General features: G+C 53.2%; 6 protein-coding genes across 6 annotated transcripts; 1 reads left to right on the top strand and 5 right to left on the bottom strand.

The window, feature by feature from the left end:
• Nucleotides 1-2,823: 2,823 nt before the first annotated feature.
• QC764_0014160 (uncharacterized protein) lies at nt 2,824-3,187 on the bottom strand (the record flags this gene model as incomplete). Its single annotated transcript, XM_062939941.1, has 2 exons — nt 2,824-3,011; nt 3,106-3,187. 2 exons carry the CDS (start codon nt 3,185-3,187, stop codon nt 2,824-2,826), a joined length of 270 nt encoding a protein of 89 aa, XP_062805417.1.
• A 764-nt stretch (nt 3,188-3,951) lies between these two features.
• Nucleotides 3,952-4,376, bottom strand: QC764_0014150 (uncharacterized protein; the record flags this gene model as incomplete). The annotated part of the gene is made up of 2 exons (XM_062939940.1): nt 3,952-4,151; nt 4,292-4,376. 2 exons carry the CDS (start codon nt 4,374-4,376, stop codon nt 3,952-3,954), a joined length of 285 nt encoding a protein of 94 aa, XP_062805416.1.
• An 815-nt stretch (nt 4,377-5,191) lies between these two features.
• On the top strand, nt 5,192-10,529 carry QC764_112030 (uncharacterized protein). The gene is made up of 4 exons (XM_062942463.1): nt 5,192-6,800; nt 7,360-7,452; nt 7,621-8,466; nt 8,527-10,529. The coding sequence occupies exons 1-4, from the start codon at nt 6,731-6,733 to the stop codon at nt 9,390-9,392; spliced, it is 1,875 nt and encodes a 624-aa protein (XP_062805415.1). The 5' UTR covers nt 5,192-6,730; the 3' UTR covers nt 9,393-10,529.
• Nucleotides 10,530-11,277: 748 nt separating this feature from the next.
• On the bottom strand, nt 11,278-11,579 carry QC764_0014130 (uncharacterized protein; the record flags this gene model as incomplete). Its single annotated transcript, XM_062939939.1, is given in 2 exon segments — nt 11,278-11,319; nt 11,328-11,579. Coding segments are annotated over 2 exon segments (294 nt in total).
• An 11-nt stretch (nt 11,580-11,590) lies between these two features.
• QC764_0014120 (uncharacterized protein) lies at nt 11,591-12,608 on the bottom strand (the record flags this gene model as incomplete). Its single annotated transcript, XM_062939938.1, has 4 exons — nt 11,591-11,814; nt 11,898-12,016; nt 12,074-12,207; nt 12,270-12,608. 4 exons carry the CDS (start codon nt 12,606-12,608, stop codon nt 11,591-11,593), a joined length of 816 nt encoding a protein of 271 aa, XP_062805413.1.
• Nucleotides 12,609-14,186: 1,578 nt separating this feature from the next.
• QC764_112020 (uncharacterized protein) lies at nt 14,187-15,410 on the bottom strand (the record flags this gene model as incomplete). The annotated part of the gene is made up of 1 exon (XM_062942462.1): nt 14,187-15,410. The coding sequence occupies one exon, from the start codon at nt 15,408-15,410 to the stop codon at nt 14,187-14,189; it is 1,224 nt and encodes a 407-aa protein (XP_062805412.1).
• Between the last annotated feature and the right edge of the window lie 4,907 nt (nt 15,411-20,317).

Here is a 20,317-nt window from a genome sequence, read left to right as displayed (position 1 = left end):
CACGGGCGTCAAGCTCTCTCTTGATGACACCGGTCTAGACAGAAAGCACTCTAAGTAAAATACTCCCAAGCTGCATCATATGATCTGCACCAATTCAACCGGCGCATTTTGCCAGATTGCAACCCCTTGGTTCGCTTGTGCTGCAGTTTGAATCTTGGATCTATCTAGCGACGGGCAGGAGTGACAAGAGAGAGGCATGCTTCGGTCGGACCCAAGAAGGGGTCATCAAGGCCCTTGTCTTGTCCGGCCGCTCGTTGGGCCGTCGTCAGATTGCAACAGCCGAACACTTGATCAACTTGATCCCCCATTCCCCGCCTTCCAAAAATAGCAAGCAGACACAACGACATGATAAGATAAGTTGCCGAAACAAACTTCCAGAGCTTCGACCTTGCCCCGCCTTTGGCAACAGTCTCTGGAAGAGGTCGTCAAGCAGCGAAATCCACCCGCGAGGTAGAACCCCCTCTCAATGTTGAAGAACTCAAGACACAATCGCCGCATTGGTTCTCCGTGGCGAGAGGCCGTGTGTGTCGAAAACGCAATGCGTAAGCGAGAGACACAGGCCGCGGCATCACAATCCCAAAAGAGGATATCTCGCGTCTCTTGAAGTTTCCCCTGGCCTCATCCACAGATCCCAGCTGCAGCAAAGTGGGCGGCGGCCGGATAGGTGCGCGCCCATCTGTGCCTCGGGTGTATACATAAGCCGAGTCGGATGGAAAAGCGAGACGAGGGTCAAGAGGGGTAGCTAGCCGGGCGGTTTCCTCTATCGATATCTTGCATGCTCGGCACCGTTTGGATTCGACTGAGATGACGATACGTCGTGGGAAATTCCTTGAACGAAGCATCTTGGTAACTTTGAACGCTCCCTCATGCTCTCGAGGGAAATCTGTTTCTGTAGATGGTGACATGGGCTGGACTGGTCATTGGATACCTCCATGCCTGCTGAAGCATGCTGCTTTAGCGCCCGTCGATGCCAATCCCGTCCTCGTTTCCTGGAAGCAGCGGGCCTTGGTTCTGGGCTCGAGCAGCATCTGGAGTGGGTATACTCGGAATGGGTCCGGGAGTACGCGAGTTGGAGTGATAGATCCGTGGATCTGGCAAAGAACACAGGAGCTGTGACAGCAGTTTTGCTTCGGTACATGGAAAGAAGCGTTCCGACCTATGAAGACCTGTATCTCTCGTTGATCCCAGGTGGGTCTCTCTCTGATGCCGTTCGAGATAGTGGTGTCTACCAGCGGATGACTTACATGGAACCCGCGAGTGCAGCTGGGGGAGGTGTGTGTAGGTGCTCTGGAGGGTGCGTGGCCCTTGAAAAGGTGTGTGTGCCAGTCAAGGTGGGCCGAGAAGGATTCTGCGCGTTTAGAAAGCCACAAGAACCGAACGCCCGCGCCCAGCGCTGCAAGGAAAAATGAAGGTCATGCTTGAGAGGGGAAGAGAGTGTTCGCTAATGGCGCACTCGCTGGGGCAGATCGTGAACAGCATCGCTTGAGTGGCCCATGGGAAGGGCCTTCGGGAGGAGGTTGCAATGGCCAAGAGGGGACACGGCCTGGGGACAAGGAGGCTCCCGCCGGCCATGGTGCTAAGGATGGTGAGGGTGTGTACACTGTGTGTCACCAGGTGCGTCTTCTTCTCTGCCCCCCCGGATCGTGCCCGTCCCTCCAAATAGTTCAGGCTGCATATCTGCCGCTGTGGAGGTGCTTCGAAACTTGCACAGCATTAGAAATGCGAACGCCGCTCCTCCTCGTCGTGGCCGGCCTAGGCTGGATCCTATTATGTAAAACCAACAGCAAAGAGGGAAAGTAAAATGATATTTCCAGTGCAGCGCCTCACGGACGGCAGAAAATCTTCAAATCCAAGGCCAGGGAGGGGAGTGGTGATGGCAGTCGGGCGGGGGGTCGGGAAAACCCCAAGTTTGTTCGCGGCGCACAATTCAACAAGAGATCAACTCACGGTTTCCATGATTTGCAGCCAAGTGGTCCGTGTGCCGCCAGCTCCTTGGCACGATTGCGTCGCAGCCGGCCAATCAGAGAAGGAGACAGAGCTGCCAAGGCTATCAGCAGCTGGTGCAATCGCTTCCATCCTTGTAGCATCCACTTTAATCCCGGTCACGTCGCTCGGCCCTCTCTTCCCCACTCACCCCTCCTCTCCACAGCCCGACAAGGATGCCAGGGTCAAGCCTCTTGAGACGACCCCTCCATTTCCAATCTGCCGTCCTTCGAGGACACCACCTTTCCCTCGATCGTCCTGTGTCTATCCCCAGACTGCTGGGCGCTGCAGAACTACTCCAGAAGAACTGAATAATTCCACTCTTAACTGTGTGTCAGAAGCATGCGTCACATGGCGTGGCGTTTCACTGCCTGCGATTTCAGATTTCGATATAGTAATAGTGGGGGCTTGTCCAGATCAGACAGTCAGAGACCTAACCCGAAAGGAACACAAGGTCCAGCAGAAGAGCGACCACCTCCTCTGGACCGAAGACGCCATGGGAAACGCCCGGGGTCGTGTTCCTGCGTGTTTGGTTGTTTTTCCTTTTGCGAGATCCCGATAGAGTCAAGCCTGCCTGTACCTAGTGCGGCTTGATCTCGGAGGCACAACCGTTACGATGATTGTAGATTTCGACCTTGAACTTGATGTTACTGTCCTGGTCCTAGATAAGTAACATTGTGCAGCACACGAACCAGACAACCCCCGGCAAGGCTCGAAGTTCCTCGTTCGCTTCTGCCTCATTGGGCGGATAGTGGCACAGTACGACTCCCGGATGACCCGGGCCACTCGAACAACGACCGGTCTTCCGCCACGGCTCCGTGAGCCCCCCGATATCTACCGCTATTTGCTTGAGATCAAGGTCTCAGCCGTGGCGCAAATCCTTGTTTCCGCCTGCTGGTCTGCCAATGGGAGCACAAGGAGCGGCCAATATTTGGCAGCTGACGGAATATAGTTGTGGGCCTGAGGTTGGAGGTAGGCATGAGAATGATACATTTGTCGGTCTCCTGTCCTATCCTCCTGCAGCGCTGCTGTAGCTACGTTAACCTGGGGCTTCATTAATCAACTTCTGTATGCGAGGATTCGTAGTAGTTGAGATCAGTGTGGCCACACTGCTTGACGTACCCGTCTTTAGGCCCGATGAGGTTTCAGGTTCGGGATAAGCTGTAAGCCAACTAGAGATGTTTCTAGTGGATAATGGTAGCATTCCATTCTCTGGCCAGAAACCACATGAGCCACCTCGAACCTGTGACTATTCATGTGATCCCCTATCCTTCTGAGACAAATGACGAAAGCACTCTGATCAGACGACCAGTCCTGGCTGTGTAAAAGTACAGATAGGAACCAGCGCTTGCGTACGATTTACTGCAGCTCCCGAGGACTCCGCTGATACTGTAAAAGTAACAAAGATAGGGTAGATGACGGTATTTTACCAGGACCAACTGCAGGCTGACCTCATCAGTGAAGGTCTCTTGATATCTCGAGATGATGGAAATGCCGCAGGATCCGCATGAACGCAATATCCTCGTCGATAAGCGTTGATGCCCCGGCGTTTGCCGTGTTGTTCACTTGGAAACGTGGTCTCGAGGTGGTATCGCCATGCAGTCAGTGCCCACTCTGCTTCTCCGGGGAGGAGCAAAGAGTCGGTTGCTATTCTGCTTCAGGTTCTTTGAGGTGTGAAAGGAGAAAGCAGTGGGGTGTCTTTAGAAACAAGCACCAAAATCCCCAACCCTGGTCTCGTGGTGCTATGCATGTGATTGGTCAGAGAGGTCGGGTTTTCGACTGGTTCAGGAAAGCGTCTATGCACGGTTTTTATCAATGATAGAGACCTCTCTTGGGACAAGCGTCATTTTAAGGAATTCCATGACTGGAGGCTTCTTCTTGTTCTTCTTCACCTTCTTCTCCAGGGTCCGCTTGGTAGTTCTACTGTGCCTTTTCCAGAGATCGGAATGATCATCGTCAACACCATCTTCAGCGGGATTCATCTGAGATCCGTGACCTCCACGTCCACCTGTCTCGGAAGCAGCTTGTCGTCACACAGTTAGAGCCGTCGGTAGTCTCGAAGCTGCGAGGCGATCGGTCCGCAAAATCCGAGGCATGGATGTTCCAAAAGGCCTCACGCAGGGCAAGCCTCGAGCGTTCCAGCTGCTTTGTACGTCCTAGGCCGAGCACTTTTTGTGGTTGAAGGGCATCCCGGTCAGCCTTGCATCAAGGACATTTCTGTCAAAAGAGTGTTGCATGTTGCACACACACACACACACACACACTGAGTGTAATGTAGATGGGATGGCAGCAAGGGGCAGCAATTTACTCGGATTGTGCCGAGTATCCTCTGTTCTAGCCAGTATCCCATTTGGGGAAAACCACCTCATGGATCTCGACATAAGGGAGGCCATCGTCCGTGTTGCTGGTAAGAGCTCAACCCGAGCCGGCGCTGACTGGCTCAACTTGCATTCCCGTCCATACACTGCTATATCCAGCACGCTCGCGAACGCGCACACCAATGCTACCTCATGTGTATCAGCCTCACCGGCTTTTTTCGAGCCCAGGTTGGCTCTCCAACAAGCTGTATGGGACGACTGAGGTTCCACGACATGGAACTCGACGCTGTCAGCAGCAAGAGAAAGAGCAGCGCAATATTTCAGGTTTGGAGCCACGATTCCTACCGTGCCATTGTCACCGCTCGGAGGAGATTGTGGTATGAGTTGTACGGACCTGGATGTCGTGGTGAGCAAGCTATGCCGTCCGTGTTTATAGCAGAACGGGCCCGACTGACTGAAAAGAGACAGGTGCAGAAGTGATCGACAGACTCATCCGCTTCTCGGGGCACAGCTCGCTTTGCCTCTGGACTGCACGGCCCAGAAGCACCGTGATGCCAGGGTCCTCTTCAGTCGGGGGTTTGCAGTATGTACACCCTGCCCTCGTGCCATAGAGTTGCATTTTCCTGTGCCGCAACGTGTGCAACGTCAAACTTGAGGTTGTGCCGTCAAGCTGCCTCTGGAGCCTTGGAGCTCTGGGGAGCTCTCTGACTCCTCATGAGCTTCCGTCGGAGCGTTTGACTGCTCGGCTCACACCAGAGCCGGTGTCCAGCATATAGATGCCGTGAGATCCGTGTTAAATCCATCTTGCCCAGGTTATCAATCATCTTTTGTCCTGCGTTGTCTGAATAGCCATGAGAAATGTCGTTGTCATCCTGGTTATATGGATGGGACTGATGCGGGGCTTCTGGGGACCTCGGTCGGCCGAAGGTACCTCCATCGTTCCCACAAGGCTCCGGTGCCAAGAGAGCTGGGCCCGCCAGCAATCGCACTCATGTCCCTGCTCTCACCTTGACCCTTGACCCTTGCTTCCTGCATCTGTTCACTTGTTGGCTTCACACCTGGCGTGCAAGAACTGAGCTCCTCGTTACACTCGAGTAGGAGAGACTTACCTACCCAGAGGGAGCCTGTGCTTTCTGTCGTGTTACGGGCGTCAAGATGCTGCTACTAATCTCACAACTATCATAGGATGAAGATAAACATGGAAGAAGAGAGAGGACTGTTTGTGTTTCTGGCACTGTGCCACTATCAGACCCAGCGTGCTGAATGAGCACCCATGCAGCCCATGCTCTGCTTACCCGTCCGTACCCACATCCAGGAAGCCGTTCCGCCCCTCTCCATCCTCACCCCCCCTTTTGGTTCAACCACAACGAGCATGGGCGTTCCGCGCGCTGCGGTGCGGTTCCACGCGGCCACTGGGGACGAGCTACCTATCTGTTAACAGCTAGGCTCTGTCGTCTGTGTCTGTTACGAAAAGCGAGATGGCAAACGCAATGCAACACCAGAGCAGGTACCTGTGGTGTTTCATCTGACATGAGCAGCTGTTTTTGTAGCTACTGCACTTGCGGTTCGCATAGTGTAGTCGCAAGAGCGAGCTATAATACTGATGAACTTTGGGACGACGATGCGCCACCAACCAACGCGCCATCATCTCGCGTCCCGTCAGATTCGGTGCTTTTCTCTTGCGAAACCTACCATGTTCGTCTCTTCTTCGTATTCCCAGACTGCCTGATGACTCCCTCTACCCAGGCATTTGTTTCGAAATGTCTTGATACGGACCGAGCCAAGATCAAGACCAGACGGTGATCAAGGTCAACGTTGCAGAACAGTCACTCGCGCTAACAGCTGCGGATCCATCGTCACTTTGCAGCCCTCCCGCTGCCTTGCCTTGCCGAACCTGACCGGGGTGCTGCCTCTCCCAATTAGGACTAGCCTTCACCCCGCGTATTGTGTCTGCGCATCAATTCTGCAAAGCGCGAACTGATGAGAGAGTGAGGAGAAAGAGCAGCAGAAGAGAGAGAGAATGAGAGAGAGAGCCTCTTGATCTCTCTCGAGACACGCCGGCCGTGGCCTGCCCAGCTCTCCTCGCAAGTGATAAACACCGAAGGCGAGAAAAAAAAAACAGGCTAGCAAATCAAGAGGAAAAGCACGCATATTTCCATTTCGCACCCGTGTTTTTCTATTCGAGTTCCTTTCTCCAACCACATACATGCATGAGAGCAGCAGCAGCAGCAGCATTCCTTGCCTGCATCCTTCCCCCCAGCGCGTGCGTTCCCAGCAGACCAGGACCCAGGACCCAGAGCGAGCCAGGCAGAGACCAGGAAAAAAAAGCTTGAGCGCTTTTGGCTGCGTGCCCCCTTCCACGCCAGCCCAACTATATCAAGACACGTCGTTTCGCAGACCCATTGACGTGGTCGACGACGACGGCACTCATGTACGCTGCACAGCCCATACCCAACGGCGCTGATAGTGCAACAATCAACCCAGCAGCCCTCAACCCAGGTACGTTCTTTTGGCTTTGCTTCTGATCTCTGGACTGGAATATTTTCAATTCGGCAACACTGTTTGTCGCCCGCGCTGCCCATCGGCTCCAGCCAGTGTTTGCGCGCGCGCGCCCGTCCGTCCACCGCACACCTGTCAGCCCACACAGCGCAAGGCAAGCTCCATCTAGTGACGCAGGTCGACCTCGAAACCACCGAGTCACGCCAAACATGTCTCAAGAAAGAAAGACCGGTCCGTTGAGCTCTCGAGTCCTGGATCTTGTCGCCGTCGCCGTCGCCGAGATGCCCGGCGCAGTTCATCCAGAGCATCGCGACGTCCTGATCTCGCCATGGTCGTCGCCCAGACCCAGCAAATGAACCATGTGTGGATTGGCCCCCGCGCGTGTCGCAGCCCCTCCCGATCTCCACTTTACGCGTCTCGTCCTCTCGTCATCGCTTCTTTCCACTCACCCAGCCCGCGGCCTTCTCCTAACAACAGCCACTCAGACATGAAGCGCATATTTACTTTGATTGACGATCACCGATACGAGCGTGCGATACTGATGAGAACAACCTGCCAGAACTGTTAGACGCGACTTCTCGAGGCATCAAGCGGGGCCGTTCTCCGCAGGATTATCCCGACGAAGGACCGCCTGGGTCGACTGGTGAGGACGGTACGTCTCTTCTGTGATTTCTTGTTGCTTCTTACCTGTCTCTGTGTAGCCGCAGCCTTTGCTATCCGGGTCTACACCTCCGCGTTACATGTCTGTGGCTGTGCGACCCGTCGTGTAAAACCTGGGATCAGGGACCACAAGCTGACAGCTCCGTCACGCAATCTTCAGGTAGTGACAAGCCGAGAAAAAGAGGAAGACCGATGAAGTCCAGACAATCCGGGGGTGCTCCCGAACCTGCCACCCAGGCACCGGTACCTCCCTCTCGTCAGACAGCTCCCCCGCAAACGCCACAGAGCCAAAATGCTCCGCTGCCTGTCCAGACGCCCACCTACCCCCCCGCTCCACCACCACCGCAGTCGTCGCCGCCCAAACCCACCCCGACCAAGTCGACCTTGAAGGCGCTCCCAACGGTCCGCGACCACACCACCGACCAGCTTGGGCCCGGCAATGACGAGTACCTACCACGGGAAATTGACGAGGCTGGCGAGAAGAAGGTTTTGCCAAACGGCCAGCTCACAGGCGGCCGCGAGTACCGTTGCCGTACCTTTTTCGTGCCGCACCGTGGCGAGAAGCTTTTCATGCTTGCAACCGAGTGTGCCCGAGTGTTGGGATATAGAGACTCGTACCTGTTATTTAACAAGAACAGGTCCTTGTACAAGATCATCGCCAGCCAGGAAGAAAAGGATGATTTGGTAAACCAGGAAATTCTCCCCTTCTCCTACCGATCGCGGCAAATAGCCATTGTTACAGCCAGGAGCATGTTTCGACAGTTTGGAAGCAGGGTGATCACGAATGGCCGGAGGGTCCGTGATGACTACTGGGAGAGCAAGGCTCGCAAACAGGGCTTCACCGAGGCTGACCCGGCAGGAGAGAAACGACCTGGTGCGTCCAAGGCTCGAGAAGCCGAGGCAAACCACACCGCAAGCATGCTTGGAGCTCCTCACGGTGAAATTGTCTACAGCACCAATCCTGGCCAATTTGGCGGTGGCCCTCAACCGCAACTCGTGCAACCAGGTATGCTTAGACCGACGCCAGGAAGTTCGACCAGAATGCCCGTGATAACACTAGGACCAGATTACAACAATACTCACAGCAGAGACTATTCGAACATTCTCAAGACGGGACCACGACAGGAGATTACCGGCCCAGCATATCAAGATCGACTTCAACCCACGCCCATCACAGAATTGCACGCTCAAGCTCATCATGCTGCAGAGTTTAACCGTTCAGTCAACTCGCAACGCGATATGCGGAATGACTACATGCAGAACATTTGGAGACGACAGCACGACCAACCAACCACCACGACCCTGAGCCAGCCTGTTGGCACAAGCGAAGCACCTGCGTCGACCAGCCGCCCAGCCCCCTCAACGCACACCACCACACAGGGTATCCCGCAGCCTGGCATCATCTCCAACCAAAGCCCCCAGTTGATGATGTCAGCTGCACCGTACTCGGGTCCTGTGCATGCTCCCACCTCTGTTGGACCTAGCGGCCCAGGTCGGGGGCTGGCACAGGACCCATCCCAGAGCAGCTCCAGACCAACCTACCCACCAACCGGCTCCACGGGCACCTTGCCGCCAACCTCGCAGAACTACAGCTATCCCCAGACCCAAATGTGGCCACCAACGCCTCAGACACCGCAGCATGGCTATTCGGCCTACACGGCTCAGTCTCAGCCGTCTCCCCACCCGCAGCAATCCCCCGCTCCTCAGCTGCGGCATTCCAGCACATCGAGCCAAGTGCAACAGCCTGGTGGCATGTCGTACCCAGGAATGCCGGGCATGAACCAAGGATACAGCACCTCAGCCCAGGGGATGTATTCGGCCGAGCAGACACCCCGGCAGTACATGCACCAGAGCGCACCGCCACCCGCCGTCACGCAGGCGTGGTCTCAACAGCAAACACCTGCGCAGTGGTGGACAAACCAGCCGCAGTGAGCTTGATGCGCGTTTCCGGTATTTAGAAACAATTCCAAGGGTTTGTCGATATGGGAGAGGCATCTGTGTGCTTTTTTCAGTGTGTGTGGGTTAGGCAAGGCATGGGGGTCGGTTTCAACAGCATATTTGGATCCGGCTACTTGGGACGGGATTTTATAGAGGAGTCTCGGGCGAGGAGGAGCCCCCTCTTTTGCGGGCACTACTTTATATGCTTTCTTCTTTTTCAACGATACCATTTTCTGTTTTGGATTATCCGTTCTTGGGATTGTTATATTCTTTGCACACCATCCATGCAAAATGGTTGGTAACTCTTTTCCGAGGTTGGGGAAGGAAGGACAACAGAATGTCATTGTTGACGGCAGGGGGTTTGAGGCTCTTATGGACACCGCGTTAGGAAGGGATATTTTTCTGCAATTTCATTATTTACTCTCTTGTCTCTCTTTTTTTCCATGTCTCTATCTCTGCGCTGTCGAGTTGTCGTTGTCATTTTTCTGCTGTTTCTTCGCTTCTGATTTGTGTTGTTTATATTTTTGATTTCATTGATTTTTTTTCTTTGGCATTCCGAGATGTTGTTTGGCACAATATTGGGCGGGCAGCATTAGGAGGGAGGGTTTTTTTCATTTTTCAAGGCTGGGATGGATCATATGCTGCTGCTAGTTGTATGAGCAAACGGAGGGAGTGTGGGAAGATTTTTGCACTTGTTGTAGCTGTTGTTTCTGTCTTTGTTTCATTATATCTTGACACTCTGATTTTGTTGCTTATCTCTTTGGATTGGGGATATTGGGGGCATGTTGGATATTAGGTAGGGTTTGAACAAGTTTATCTATTGTTTTTTTGATTTTGCCAATTCCTGTCGTTGATGTTATTTATGTTTTGTGATGGGGGAAGTGGAGGGTTATGGGGGAGATAACGTGGATTTGTTTGGGGCTTTGGCCAGCGAGAGAGGGGGTGTTTCCTTGTTTCTTTTTTTTCCTCTTTTTTTCTCTCTCTTGGGAGGAGCGGGATGGGAAATTCTGCTAGCAAGACTGACTGACGTGCTGCTGTCAAGTGACGGACAGGCAAGGGAAGGGGTCTAACAGGGGAAGAGGGGCAAAGTTTGGAGTAATAACAATGAATTTGTGTGGTTTTCTTTTTGGGCTTGTGATGATCTCTCTCTATTGAAAGTGACTTGTGACTGTTGTAGTGTGTTTTGTCCTGTTTGAAATGGAGGATCCCTGTGGTTGTTGTGGCGGTTACTTGCAGGTAGGTGGGTTTTGCCTCGGTGAGGGAGTTGGGGGGAGGTGATGATGGCTCGGGGGTAGATAGATCACTTTCTTCTTTGGGTTCAGACTTGCTGGTATTGCTCGTAAAACCCTTATTATGACTTGTTTTTTCATTCCCGTGTTGAACAGCTGGCTGGCTGGCATGGCAGAAGCTCTTTCCGTCTGTTCCAATTTGACAGAAGCTCTTTCTCTAGTAGATCATAGGGTATACCTTGCTCTTTCCAGAAGCTCAGGATGTCCCCTTCCCATTAAACCGACAGTCATGTTCATAATGGAAGGAGCAACCAACCCGACCATATCCACAAATACAAGAGACCAGACACACCAGGCCGGAAACGGGTCTACCGTCCGGATGACGGGAATATAAGAGAGAAAACGGAAGCTCTCAGACCACATAAACTCGATTGTTATAAGTGATTAGAGCACAGTAGATGTGAAGAATACGGGGCAAGAAGCATAAAAAAAATGCCACCTAAATACAGTTATCTTACGCAAAAAGTGTGCTTCATGACCACCAACCCCTTCCTTAACCCTGCCCCTATTTCACATCATCCATTCCACACATGAATTAAGTTTTATCTCCCCCTCCGAACCCCCGCCGCCCAAGCTCCCCACAACACCAATTAATCACTATCATCATCCAAAGCCTCATCCTCCTCCCTCCCCTCCCCACCTTATCATCATCATCACTCTCCTCCTCCTCTTCCTCCTCCTCCTCCTCCTCCTCCTCCTCCTCCTCCTCCTCCTCCTCCTCCTCCTCCTCCTCCTCCTCCTCCTCATCTCCCTCCTCCTCCTCATCAGCCACAGTCTCCGCATCCGAAACCTGCCCATCAACCTCCATCTTCGCACCAGCATCCAACCTCGCCTTCTTCGCGCTCCTCTCCCCCGACGGTGTTTCAGCACTAGCAGCAGCAGCCGTCGCCATCTTGGGCTTATTCACCGCCGCGAACCCCCACCACCACCCCGTTCCGTAACCTGGGTAGTATCATTCCCCACATCCTCCCCCTCTTCCTCCTCCTCATCCCCAGCATCATTAGTAGCCGTGCTCATAAACGACACCTCCCCTACACCACCACCACCAGCTGATGCGCCGGCCTTTTTGGCAGCCGCGACTTTTTTGCGGTAGGTGGACCGTTTGGAGGTTTGGATTGAGTTGAATTCTATATGGGGGACAAACAGCAAGTTAGTAATGCGGAGGGGGTCGCGGGAAAGGGAAGGGGGAGGAGGGGGAGGTTAAACAGACTGGCAAACTCGAGTTCTAATCTCTCCTTCATGAAGCCGTATTCAATGTCATCTAGGGCTTTGAAGACATCGGGGGGCATGATTGTTTTCTTGTTGGAGGCGAGGGTGTTTTCGTTTGCGCTGCAGGGTGGTTGTTAGTTACCGTGGGAGATAAAGGGAAGAGAGGGGGGGGCATACGCATTCGCCAAGTGGTTTATAAACACCGTCGCCGACTTTGTCAAGGCCAAAATGGCATTGGCCTGGATCTGCGTGTTGGCTGGGAGGACGCCCTTGGCGAGGCGGGTGATGATTGATTTTGGGAGGGCGAGGTCCTTGTTTTCATGTCAATAACACTCCCCTTTTCCCTAACATGGACACATGATAAAGGGCGAACCTCAATTGTGACTGCATCCTCCTTGTCCTTGTCCCCCTTTTCCGACATTGGGCCACCACCACCACCACCACCGCCGCCGCCGCCGGATTTTGGTCTCTTGTCGTTTGGCGAAGCAGAGCCTGGTGGTGCTACTGGGTGGGAGGTGGGAGCTGGGGTTTCTGCGGAGAACGGCGTTGGTGCTGGAGGGGCAGAAGCAGCAGCTGCTGCAGAGGCAGGTGGCTCGGTCGACATTGGTGTATCAGGGGCGTCTGGGACGTCACCGGCGAGGACGAATCTTGCGACGGAGACATCGATTCGGCGTGCGGCGGCGGCGGCGGCGTCGCTCTTGCGGGCTGGCATTGCTTGTGATTTTTTGGGCAGGTGTCTTTGTTCAAGGTCGATTCCCAACAGCGGCCGGGGTGGAACTTTCCAAGCGCAAGTATTGGGGACAGTTGAAGCTGAATGAATGACTTTGATAAACGCGACGGGCTGAAAGTGGGTATATCGAATCTATAAGACGAGGCTGGCCGTGTTATAGAAGGATGCTCTGCTCCTTCCTCAATCGGGTTTTTTTTTTTTCAATGCTTCAATGCGCAGTTCGTTTCTTGTAAATGTCCAGCAATCGACTGCTGGTCGTCGATGTAGTTAGACAAGCCGAAGAGTTGGTTTCGCTAAGCATCAACAATTGACGATACGTGAGCGGTCTGTTGGATGGTGGAGCACCAATGGAGAAAATTGTGGCGCGTCGTGCTGGTCTTTGTGTCGTAGACGCGTTAATTGAAATTGAGACTCAAAGTTCTCAAGACCCTAACCCCAACCTCACCCTCATAGCTCATCTTTCATGCCCTTTGTAACACCAACTCTGGGTTAGGGTTATTTGTTACATTCCCCTTTCGGACTCTTATCTCCTTCTGGCCCCCATCATCCATCCCATTTTGTTTCAGCCAGGGCCCGTATTCCCCAGAATCGAAAAACGCCATTGGCGATCCTGATTTCCCTTTTTTCCTCACCATCATCCCATGCCCGTCGTCGCTCGCTCGGGCCTCTCTCTCTCACCCTCCCAAGGCTCGTCCTGTTTCAGGTTACAGTGCAGGAAGTACTCTCATTTGCCCATAACTTGTTTTTTGAACCTTCACCATATCTATCCAGTGTTTGGGAGCATTGTTTTCCTGTTTGGTAGCCCGCATGAAACGGTAGTCTTTGGTAGCAGTATTGCCAAACTATCTCAAGGTGAAAAAGTACTGCTAGTAAACTACTACTCATACATTTGTTACAGGATGTGTCTCTGTAGTGTGCGTGTGTGTGAAAGTGACGTGACGACGGGTACTCCCGCAAAAGACAATCATATCCCATGTCCATGATCGTCGTCAACGTCGTCGTCGTCTGTGCCCGCTTTGCTTCTTCTTGTGTCGAGTTGAGTTCGCTCATCTCGGTTCCGATCACCCGTTTCCTTCCAGAAGAGAAAGTCAGGGGTATCACTCACCCACCCGTTCCTCTCCGTAAAAAAAAAAGGGTGATATGTGGAGTGTAATCCACGATCATGAAAAGCAATGCCAGCACCTCAACCACGTCATTCTTCCATCTCAAATGGGAATAAACAAAAAATAATTCATCCGTTAAAAAAACAAAAAAAACGGGGGTATATCCATCAACCGCCTTCATCATATCATCAGCCATCTTCAGGGCTGCTATCAAGTAATGAAGTCAAAAATGTTCCATAGAAAGCAAGCAAGTCGAGGCCTGTCGTATCTGAACCAGAAAAAAGTCTGCGTCAACAGCCTTGACCGTCCTACACGGTGTGGAAAAAGAACAGGGGCCACATCCCCAACACCAGTCTGATGCTCGAACCAGCCTATCAGAAATGTAAAAGAATAGAAGAGAGAGAAAAAGAAAATATATGCAGTGCCCCTTATAGGGGTGTGTGAAAAGAAAAGCCGTTTATCCAATTGCTCGGCCAATCTCGTCCTCCTTGAACAGCGGCCGGCCGGGAGAGCCTCCGTTATAGTGAGCCTCGTCGCCCAGGGAGAGCCTGGGTGGAATAGACGATGATGAATAAACTCGCGAGTGATTGCGGTTGTAATGATGGTGGCGGGAGCGAAACTGATCATGAGAGTGGCGTGGAGATAGTTCGACATCTGAAGCCCCGTACCGATAATCTCCGAAACTGCGGGTACTGCTCCGAGAACTCCTTGTCCTCCCGTGATGCCGACGGTGAGATGCCGAGCTGGGTGGAATTTTGGATAAGCGAGATGTCTGCCGTTTCGGGCTCGGGATAAATGGGTCGTCGCCTGGAACGGATTCGTCTGTGAGGCCTGCCCTGGCGTTGGGTGCCCTGGCCTGAATTGGTGTTTGGGGAAGGCCCTTATCCAAGCTCATCTTGCCGTAAACCGGGTGCTGAGTAAAAGAGCGCCGTGGTGTAGGCTCATCGATTGATTGACGATAGCCCTGGACGCTGTTGTACACGATGACACTGGGTGGCTTCTTGATCGAGGTCGTCGAAACCTGTCTTCCGTGAGATGGTCCCCCTGTTTCCTTGCTGAAGGCAGCATCGCCTTCAACATCGGTGTCTCCTGGGTAGCCATTCTTCTCGTCCCTGGGCACTTTCCAAGTCGCAATTTCATCGTCATCGATAGGTGTAATGCCTCTTGAAAAGAACAATCGTCGTCGTTGCCGATATCTCCAACACAAATACAGCCCCCCCGCAATCAAAATCACAGCCACCGCCGAGAGCACCGTGCTCAATATGATAACAAGGTTCTTGTTGCCGGCAACTCCGTCCTCACTACCGGGAGAAGTCTCGTTGGTTACTGCATCGGCGGTGGTTGGGACTGCTGAAGCCGGAATATCTGTGGACATAATATCTGCCACGTCTGTGTCCGGGTATGAGGAGGCGATGGAGGAAGAGAAAGGCGAAGTGGTCGAAATCGATGTAAAAATCAAGAGTGTCTCTGAAGGTACTGCACCAGTCGTTATTGGTGCTTCGTCTGGTCCTGTGGAGGTAGATGGGACTGGAGCCGGAATTGTCAGTATGGTTGTGATGGGATACGTTCGGCTCTGGTGCGGCAACCAAGGCGGTCCCCTCCACGGCTGCTGTCGAGGTTCAACAGCAGATACGTCTCGGTCCCACGTCACGGGTTGAGCATTGGTTCGCCATGTAGACATGATCGGCCTCTCAAGCGTTGCAAAGGAGGGGAAGTGCAGAGCATGACATGTAGCATTGGGGAGGACAAACTTGAAAGAGCAAAGTTAAGACCATTGGAGACCAAACGACTCCATGTGGTGAGAGAGCATCAGTTCGACGGCACGAGGGCCTGGAAGGCTCTGGGGTGAAAAGGGGAACGAAAGACAAGAATAATCAAAGCCCAATTCCAAACCTCGACGGCTTCTCGAGATGGATGGGGAAGATGGGGGTCACCACGGTAAGGTAGGTGTGGCCAGCCGAGCCAGCTTGGAGGAGAGCCAACGACGGCTGACTTTGGAGGGGGCCGGCAGATATATTCGGAGCCGTGTGCTCGAGCCCACCTTCACAGCCGACACAACCGCAGTGGTCCTCCCCCCGGTCCCCCCCTCGCACAAAAACAGGCTGGGCGGGGTGTGGTGGACAGAGGTGGTGGACAAAATGCAGCCCCAGAGGTTGGGTTTGTGGAGACTTGAAATCTAGCGAGAGAACTGGAAAGGATGTGCAGCACACGCAGAAAAGACTTGCATTCGACTGGGCTTTGGTCGGCTGGGGGTTGGCACTGGACAGGACTGCCTTAGCTCCATGCACTTGCTTAAGAGCTACCTTAGGTACCGTCTGCTTTGTACCTGGCAGAAACAGAAACAGAAAAAGAAAGACTCCAGTCGGAGATTTAAGCTGTCTGCGGTACCAACATGCCAGTCGAGGTTTGAGGTGGTCGTCTGAGAGTGCAGAAAGAACCTGAAGCTCGAGAATGGTTGGCTTTCGTTGGCTTGTGAATCTCGACAATTGTGTTGCGGTACGTTGGTACTTCCAAGCTGGGCATGGCTTGCACATGGGTGTTGACTCTTGACAGGCCACTCCCCCCCCCTGGCTTCTCTTGTTGGAGGAGGGGGTCTCTGCCCCGCAGTGACATGGAGGGCAAAAACGACCGGAATGGAGTTAGAGTGCTTGCAGTTTTCAAGCCCGTCACTGAGTCGGGTCCTTCATGTTGTGGTTCCTGTCGTTCCTGAGCTGGCAGCCGATGGTGTGATGGAGAAGCCGGTGTGGTACAGCAGGACCATGACAGATGCCACGATTGATTGTGTGCTAGAATTCTCAGTCCAAGACGGGCCGTCGGAGTCGGGATATTGGTACGGGCACGACGGGTGAGCGGTGAGCGTTTCCATCTTTTTTGTTGCAAGTTGCGGCTGAGGGTCAAGGTGAGGTGACGTGGTTGATGTTGGCAGAAACCGTTGACAGCCATCCATCCACTGGCCGATGGGGCCCCAGGTGTTCCTGAAACTTTGATTAGGAGCCGAACCCTGTACCTGTCGAGGTTTGGAGCGGGGGATGAGATCCTCTTGCCCAAACAGGATGGCAACCCGGAGAGGAAGACCTTGATGGAATATTTCTGCTGTTCTTCCACGTTATCAATGATGGAGGATGTGAAATTGTGAATGCAATTTGCTTCGGCATCACCTGCCCTCATCGCTGCAACCCCACCATCGACAGTGGGTGGTGGGCGGGTGGTCAGGTCCCACACACTCTTCCCGAGAAGACTAGGTACAGTAGAGGTTCGTATTCAACAAGTCTCATATTGTCTCATCCATTGATGTTTTCTTCGGTGCTTCAAACTGTGATGCACAAGCTGCCCGTTCAGACGACAAAAGCTGGAAAGAATTCTCGCTCAGTCGATCCTCAGTGGGGGCGGAGCCGGGGCACGGTCCACACTACGTTTAACATCCCCGGTCATACCCCTGTTGATTGATGCCAGGTACCAGACGCTTACCACAATCCATTCCTGAGCACCTGTCTCATCTCAACCATCCATTATCGTTTAGATATATCCATATGACAACTCCGGTGAGCGAGTGAGTGAGGGTGCGGGGAATGGGCAAGAGACACAATGGAACATCACCCACATCATGTTCGCTGCGATGGTTCCTGCATGACACCAACAACGGTGACCAACCACAGACTCTGAAATCACCATGCAGGAGTCAGTCCTTTTCGGATGGCTTTTTCGAGTATTCTTAGGCCGGAGAGCCCCCCCTCCGCTGCAGTAGCCTGACCATCAAGCAATCTGATCAATCTGGCAGGAACGAGAGATATTGGTGCGCTGCAGCTTCTCTTTGCAGCAAGTCGCCTACAACACCAATCAGACCAGCACCTCACACGCGAGCAGCCGCCGACCATTCTCGATTCCGCCTTCATCCCCGTCCGTGCTCGCTCTCACTCACGGACGCAATTGCACCATCTCCCGTGGATCGACAGCCAAGCGCAGCGTGGCATGGCAGAGCAGAAAAGATAAGCCTGACCGCTTTTTCCACTTTGGGTTCTACTCTAGAATTCCTCCCTTTACATGTGAGCATGGCCTCTCCACTTGCGAGAAAAGCAAGCATAAAAGTCGGACACGGCAGACGGCTTGCCAAACGAACATGATGAAACTGCCTGCTCGTGGATGGTGTCGAGGTTTGGAAGTTGATCAACAAACAACAGGGCTGAAACTAGATTCCGAGAAAATGCAGCTCGTTGGTGCCCACTCACAACAGGTGCGGTATTAATGGCCCATTGTCACCGGCGCGTCGAATCCTGCCCCTGATTTGGACTTGGCTCTCCGCATAACACGGGCCCGGCCCGTTGAACCACGCACCCTCAGTCCCGTTCCCCTGTTGGGCCAGAAGCAAAGTCCCGAATGATAGGACGGTGCCGGGGGTTACAGTGGCAGGAGTTCCTTCGTTGACGTGGCGGTGGTTGTAAGGCCCGACCAGTCTGGCCCCCAAGCCAATCACGTCTCTCCGATGCAAGATGCCCCGTTCCTAGGGTTTTGGAAGGCATAAAGAATGTGAACCAGGGCCAGGCCCTGACCTTAGCTCCCGCGAGGATTGTTCCATGACTGGTTCACCAGGAGGGGTTTTTGTTGTTGACGGCAAGTGTCAAAAAATGAATTCGTCATTCTGATTTGACCAGACCGTTTTTTAGACTCGCACTCTTTTCGGCGATACTGGCCTCTCGCTACCACTGAGAGCCGCGAGGGCTGATCCCGGGCCATCATTGGCCTTGCTGACCGGCTCCCTCAGGCTTGAATCTATTCGAGACCAGAGCCTTGTCTGAAATCCCCAGACTGCCCACGTTTGACCACGTTCCACGATACCAAGTGCCGAGTAAGACAGGCGGAGCAGACATCTCACATAAATCTCATACAAGTGACGTCTGGGGCAGTGATGATGACGACTTCTCCTCACCTTGGCTTGTCTGGCAACCATGTCAGAGCGGCTGCTTCGGTTGTCGGACTCAGCACAGTCCTCGTCCCTCTTGTAGTCAGAGGGCATTCACAAAACCACACTGACGAACCAAGGATCTTTTCTCGTCAGGATGTTTGACGTCTTCTACCGCACCGTCGTACCATGAGGGATCAAGCTAGGCGTTTGCTGACATGCTTGCCCCTGATGACAACAGAGTGTGTGGTATATTACTTATCACTTCTCACATTCCACCCAACCATCCCTTAGGTAGTTATCCTCATCCTCCTCAGCCGTCCACTAACAGCCTCAAACCCTCACGGGATGGATCACATGACTCTCTTCGAACCTGTTCCAAGCTGCTGTGAGAGGGGACCCCTTGATGTTGGGCATCAATGGATGGCATAACTACCTACCTAACAAACAATGGAAAAAGATCTGAATATTGAGTCCTGATTTGGGGACCTTGCATATACCCAGCCTAGCCGGTTAAGATGGGATGGGCTGAGCGAGATATCATGTTGAGCAGCTGGTTGGTCAGGGTCGGTGAAAGGGAGGGCCACACCACCGGCTCGATTTGTGGGTTGTGTGTGTGTATGTCTCCCCTTCCCCATGATGGGTCTGCGGCGCAGAGATGCAGGGCCAAGACGGAGGGCCAGAGGGGTGATATTGAGACTGAACAACCTAGGGGGCAACCAAGTGGCACAGCTGAAGTTCCCAAGGCAAGAGACGGGAGAGTTTGATGTTTTTTGAGATGACCGATTGGGTTTTTAGGTTCGCAGGGCGGGCTTCTGGACTCCTCGCTGTAGCTCTTACACAGGAGAGGGGATTGATGGCGTTCTTGGTTCGATATGGGGACGATGAGTGAGCGCCTTGCAGGCTTATACAGGAGCTCCTCCAACCCCAGATCCTGCAAGCCATAAGCACCAAATGGGAAGAGGTGTGTGTGTAAGTAAGGTAACCGAGTGCCCGAGTTGGATGCTTGAGCCTCCACCAACTATAGCAGCAACACTTCTCACATTTTCACCCGTGTCAGAAGCGGCCGAGCAAAAGGCACGTTTGTTGGTAGTTTTGCCTGCTCGCCTTACACTGCAGTATGTGTACGGCCGGTTCGGATGTTCCACGCCTTGCGCAATGCAGACGGTATTCACTCTTTGGGTTTTCATATATGACAAAGGTGATAGGAATTCAGAAATGCTACTCTAGTATTTTATACTTATCCTTGACAGACATCCTTGGCTTGCGTTTTGAGATTTTTCTTGTCTACCTGCAGAGTTCGTTTTCTAATCAGAGCCTCACAGCAGGCATACCGAGAGCCTCGCTGAGAAGTAGTGAGACAAGCGGCAAGAGAAACCTTTTCACCAAATATGGTAATGCAAATGCAGTTGACTGGCTCAGGCGGCGTCTCGCTGATGATGGCGTTTTTTTGTTTCCCACGTACGTTTGGAGAGATTCGGCAGATGTAGCCTACCCATGTGGGTTGGCGGCGCTGGCGTGCTGTGTGGGCTGTTCTTTTGTCGACATTTGCTCACGGACAATGGCTGTGTCGATCGGGCAGAGAGGGGAAGAGCATAACTGAAGTTCTGGGGTGTGTATAAACTGAATCTATGCGTCACGCTGCTACATATGGGCTGCTCGTGATGGAGGTGATAGTGGTCCGTAGGGTG

This window comes from Podospora pseudoanserina, chromosome 1, assembly GCF_035222485.1.
Source record: "Podospora pseudoanserina strain CBS 124.78 chromosome 1, whole genome shotgun sequence".
In the NCBI taxonomy this organism is placed as follows: Eukaryota; Fungi; Ascomycota; class Sordariomycetes; order Sordariales; family Podosporaceae; genus Podospora; species Podospora pseudoanserina.
Note: the sequence above shows the minus strand (reverse complement) of the source record. Positions and strands in the feature narration are given on the sequence as shown.

Bases quoted from the DNA above. Each gene is read 5' to 3' on its own strand.
- QC764_112030 (XM_062942463.1), top strand. From the start codon at position 6,731: ATGTACGCTGCACAGCCCATACCCAACGGCGCTGATAGTGCAACAATC. The intron at 7,453-7,620 runs GTACGTCTCTTC...CGCAATCTTCAG, and splicing joins TGGGTCGACTGGTGAGGACG to GTAGTGACAAGCCGAGAAAA. The intron at 8,467-8,526 runs GTATGCTTAGAC...CACTAGGACCAG, and splicing joins ACCGCAACTCGTGCAACCAG to ATTACAACAATACTCACAGC.